The sequence below is a fragment of the Pterocles gutturalis genome, unplaced genomic scaffold (assembly GCF_000699245.1).
Source record: "Pterocles gutturalis isolate BGI_N339 unplaced genomic scaffold, ASM69924v1 scaffold19948, whole genome shotgun sequence".
In the NCBI taxonomy this organism is placed as follows: Eukaryota; Metazoa; Chordata; class Aves; order Pterocliformes; family Pteroclidae; genus Pterocles; species Pterocles gutturalis.
This window is the reverse complement of record NW_010120936.1, coordinates 12,109-15,403: the sequence shown is the minus strand read 5'-3', so window position 1 is coordinate 15,403 and position 3,295 is coordinate 12,109. Positions and strand designations below refer to the sequence as shown.

Sequence of the window (3,295 nt, the reverse complement as noted above, 5' to 3'; positions counted from 1 at the left end):
TTTACTGGCACCGGGGCTCAGGAGTTGGCGTTGGGACCCTTCTTCTTGCTGAAGCCGGGGACGACGTTGACGAAGCGCCGGTTGTACTGCATGCGCCGCTTCGCCCGCCCTGTCTTCTTCTTCTTCTTCTCCTGCTTGGCCACCTTGGGGGTCTGGCCCCTCACTTTGCCAGCACGGGCGAGGGATCCGTGGACTTTCCCCCCCAGGAGGCGGGTGGAGAGGTTGAGGGTGGCAAATTCGGGGAGTGGGCTGCGTCCCAGCACGGTGTCATCCTCCAGGGGGGTCCCGGCAACCAGCAGCCCTTGGTCCTCGGGGGGGACGCCCGCTAGCACCGCCACCCGCTCCTTGAGCTGGGCGACGGTCTCGGTGTCGGAGACCTCGAGGGCGTGGAGGGACTGGGCGCGGATGAAGAGCTGCATGGTGGCCTCAGCGTCTCCTCAGCAGACGAAGCCGCGCCGTGGAAAGGGAATGTCCCACCACATGTCTCCATCTGAGCCAGGATGCAGCACAGTCGCCGCCAGCCCAGCGGGAAGAACAACTCGCTTCCAGCGCTGTGACAGCACAGGGGAGCAGTTTTTTTTTTTTTTTTTTATTTGTTGCTTTTTAAATTTTTCTAAAGTGACAATATAAAGGCCACCAAAATGCGCTGGGGCTATGCCAGCTATTGAAACTATGCTAAATTACTGTGGGGCTTCTAGAACAAATTTTTCCCTGGGACCTTAAAACCGTTTACTATAGCAAATACAGTACTTTTACTTCTAGCCATCAATATTGATTTTGTCTTCATTATTTTCAGATTTATATTTCCCCATGTTGATTAAGATTCAGATCACACTTCGCCTTATAATGCACTGTATACAGTATTCATCCCATTTCAAAAACTGCTGTTAAGATGTTTCCCTACTGGCAGATCATTTGCCATATAATATAGCCGGAGGTTGAGTTTTCCTTCACTTTTTTATGCATTAATTTGGTTCCCTTCACTTTGTCTCTTGTCCCCAATCCCGCAGCAGCAGCTCAGATTCAGCCTGTTTATCCCTTTACAAGGCACTGTATTTTTATTGCCTTTTATAAAAGTGGCATTATGAAAAGATGAATCTCTTTCTATTTGTGTGTTGTCTTCATAATACAAGCCCTAAACATATTTGCTTGCTCATCCGATATTTCTTGCTATTAACTGGTGAAAGCAGCGACTTTGGGAAGCCTGATACAGATGGAGAAAAGCAGACGTTTTGCAGATAATACATCAACAAATGCAACATTCACACAGAGCAGTTTACCAGAGGACTCCAACTTGCTCATTACGATGTCTGTGCTGCCGTTTGCCTCTTTAAGGATTTTTTTTTTTTTTCCCAAAGACCCAAAGCAGAGCAGAAAGCAGCTGGGAAGGGTGCCTGGGGCTGGTGTTGGGCTCTTGCTGCTTCCCCGCTCTGGGGACACAAATCACCCCCTGACGTCCAGCCCCGCAACAGCCTTGCTCCCCAGGCTGGGGACCCAAAATCCTGGAGGTGGCACTGATGGACAACCCTTCCTGGCAAGGGGACAAGGGCCTTTCCCGTTCTCCTGGCTCCTGCTGCAGCTTTTGAGGTGCTGCCCATTCAAATAGCTGGGGTGTCTCCTGGAGAGATGAACCCCGAGGGCATCTGCAGCGGGTCACCCCATGGGCTCAGGCCCCTCTCTGCCCGCCCATCCATCCATCCATCCATCCATCCATCCATCCCAGTGGGACAAGCTTGGGGTCACCCAACAGTCATCAGGGGACAAGCCAAGGGGCCCAAGGGGATACAGGGGAAAGCCCTTGTCCAAGTGCTGGACAACTTAAAAAAGGAGATTTAAATCTCTGAGAAAACAGAGCAATCAAGAGCTTTGCTCCTCTGGTTTAAGCAAATCTGGGGAAATCTCATCAACGCTGGAGGCCAAACGTTGGGCCCCATCCCCTTGTGCACAGCTCCGCACCCCCCCCGAGGGGGGGGGGGCTTGCACCCAAGAGCCAGGGACACCCACCGGAGAGGGAGCAAGGACAGGAACACGGGCACGAGGGGGTTACCAGGCACCTGATACTGTCCCTAAAATTTGGGTGACTGTCCCCTGACACTGATGCTCCCAACAGGGGAGTGTAGCAGGAAAGACAGCAGTGGCCGGGGGGCGGTTCCCCACTCACCAGGCTCAGCTGCGTGTTTTGTGTTTATTGGGCTTGTAATCCTGGCTCTAATCCCCCTAACTCCAGTGCTGGAGCTATTACCCTAAGCTTGGATAAACACCCTTGGATGGTCTGAGCTCACGGTCCGTGCAGTGGCAGGGAGGAAGGAGAACAGCCGAGCCCCCGGGGTTCTGGGATGGAGAGCGGGGAAAGGCTGGGACCCCCGGGAGCACAGCAGGAGCCCAGAGCCCTGGTTGCTGTCAGCGTGGCAGAAATTCATAGCACACTAGGAGGAAAAAAAAAAAAAAGAGCTGGGGCTGAGGCACAGGACGCCAGCTATGCTGTCCCCAGCGTGGGCTCTGGCGGGTCGTTCAGCTCCTCGCTGCCTTTCCCGACATCGAACACACACGGGGATGCTGCACCCAGCTTTGCAACCCACCCAGAGCCACGTACGAGAAGGTCTGTGCCGCTGGTCAGTGGGTTTGGAAACTCATCCGAAGCTAGTATCGGGTGATGCATGGGCAGAGCCCTGCCTGAACTCCTCCACGTTACATCATAAATCACATGATAAATCGCAGAGCATTTCACTCACTAAAGCACTTCCATTTATTTTAATTTCCATTTACTGTGGGTGAAGTCTCCCCACACAAATGCATTTTGAGGACCAGACCCTGAGCCAACCCCAAGCCTGCAGCTGCACACCCCAGGAGAGGATGCTGCCAGTTTAGTGAGCTGGTGACAAATTCCAGGACAAAAAAATGATGAAAACCAACTTTCCAATCAAAGCCAGTATTTCACCAGCACAGGGAGAACTTGCCAGCAAGGTGTAACCAAGATTATTAATTTAAAATATTTCATGAATACTACAAAGTGCCCTAAACCTTCACTTTCCTCCCATCTCCCAGAGCAGCACCGTGCTGAGCCATGCACTCGGGCAGCAGTGGGTTTGATTTATGTGAACACCAGGGGTCATTTAGGGGGGGGGGGGGGTTACAGGATCGGCCACTTTGCTGTTTGTTAATCTTCCCTTGATTGGGGTGTAAATCAGCTATATTTACCTTTGTGCTCGAGCAGCCTGCTGCAGGCTGTGAGAAACCGCCTGGGGTGAGCTGGGAAGGCATTGCCAGCCTCGGCACCCTCGACTACGAGGGACCA

General features: G+C 52.7%; 1 protein-coding gene across 1 annotated transcript; it reads right to left on the bottom strand.

The window, feature by feature from the left end:
- Nucleotides 1-6: 6 nt before the first annotated feature.
- FAU (Finkel-Biskis-Reilly murine sarcoma virus (FBR-MuSV) ubiquitously expressed) lies at nt 7-428 on the bottom strand. The gene has a single exon (XM_010077072.1). The coding sequence runs from the start codon at nt 417-419 to the stop codon at nt 18-20; it is 402 nt and encodes a 133-aa protein (XP_010075374.1). The 5' UTR covers nt 420-428; the 3' UTR covers nt 7-17.
- Nucleotides 429-3,295: the final 2,867 nt, after the last annotated feature.

What these genes read in the sequence shown, in the direction of transcription:
- FAU (XM_010077072.1), bottom strand. Translation starts at nt 419, where the DNA reads ATGCAGCTCTTCATCCGCGCCCAGTCCCTCCACGCCCTCGAGGTCTCC.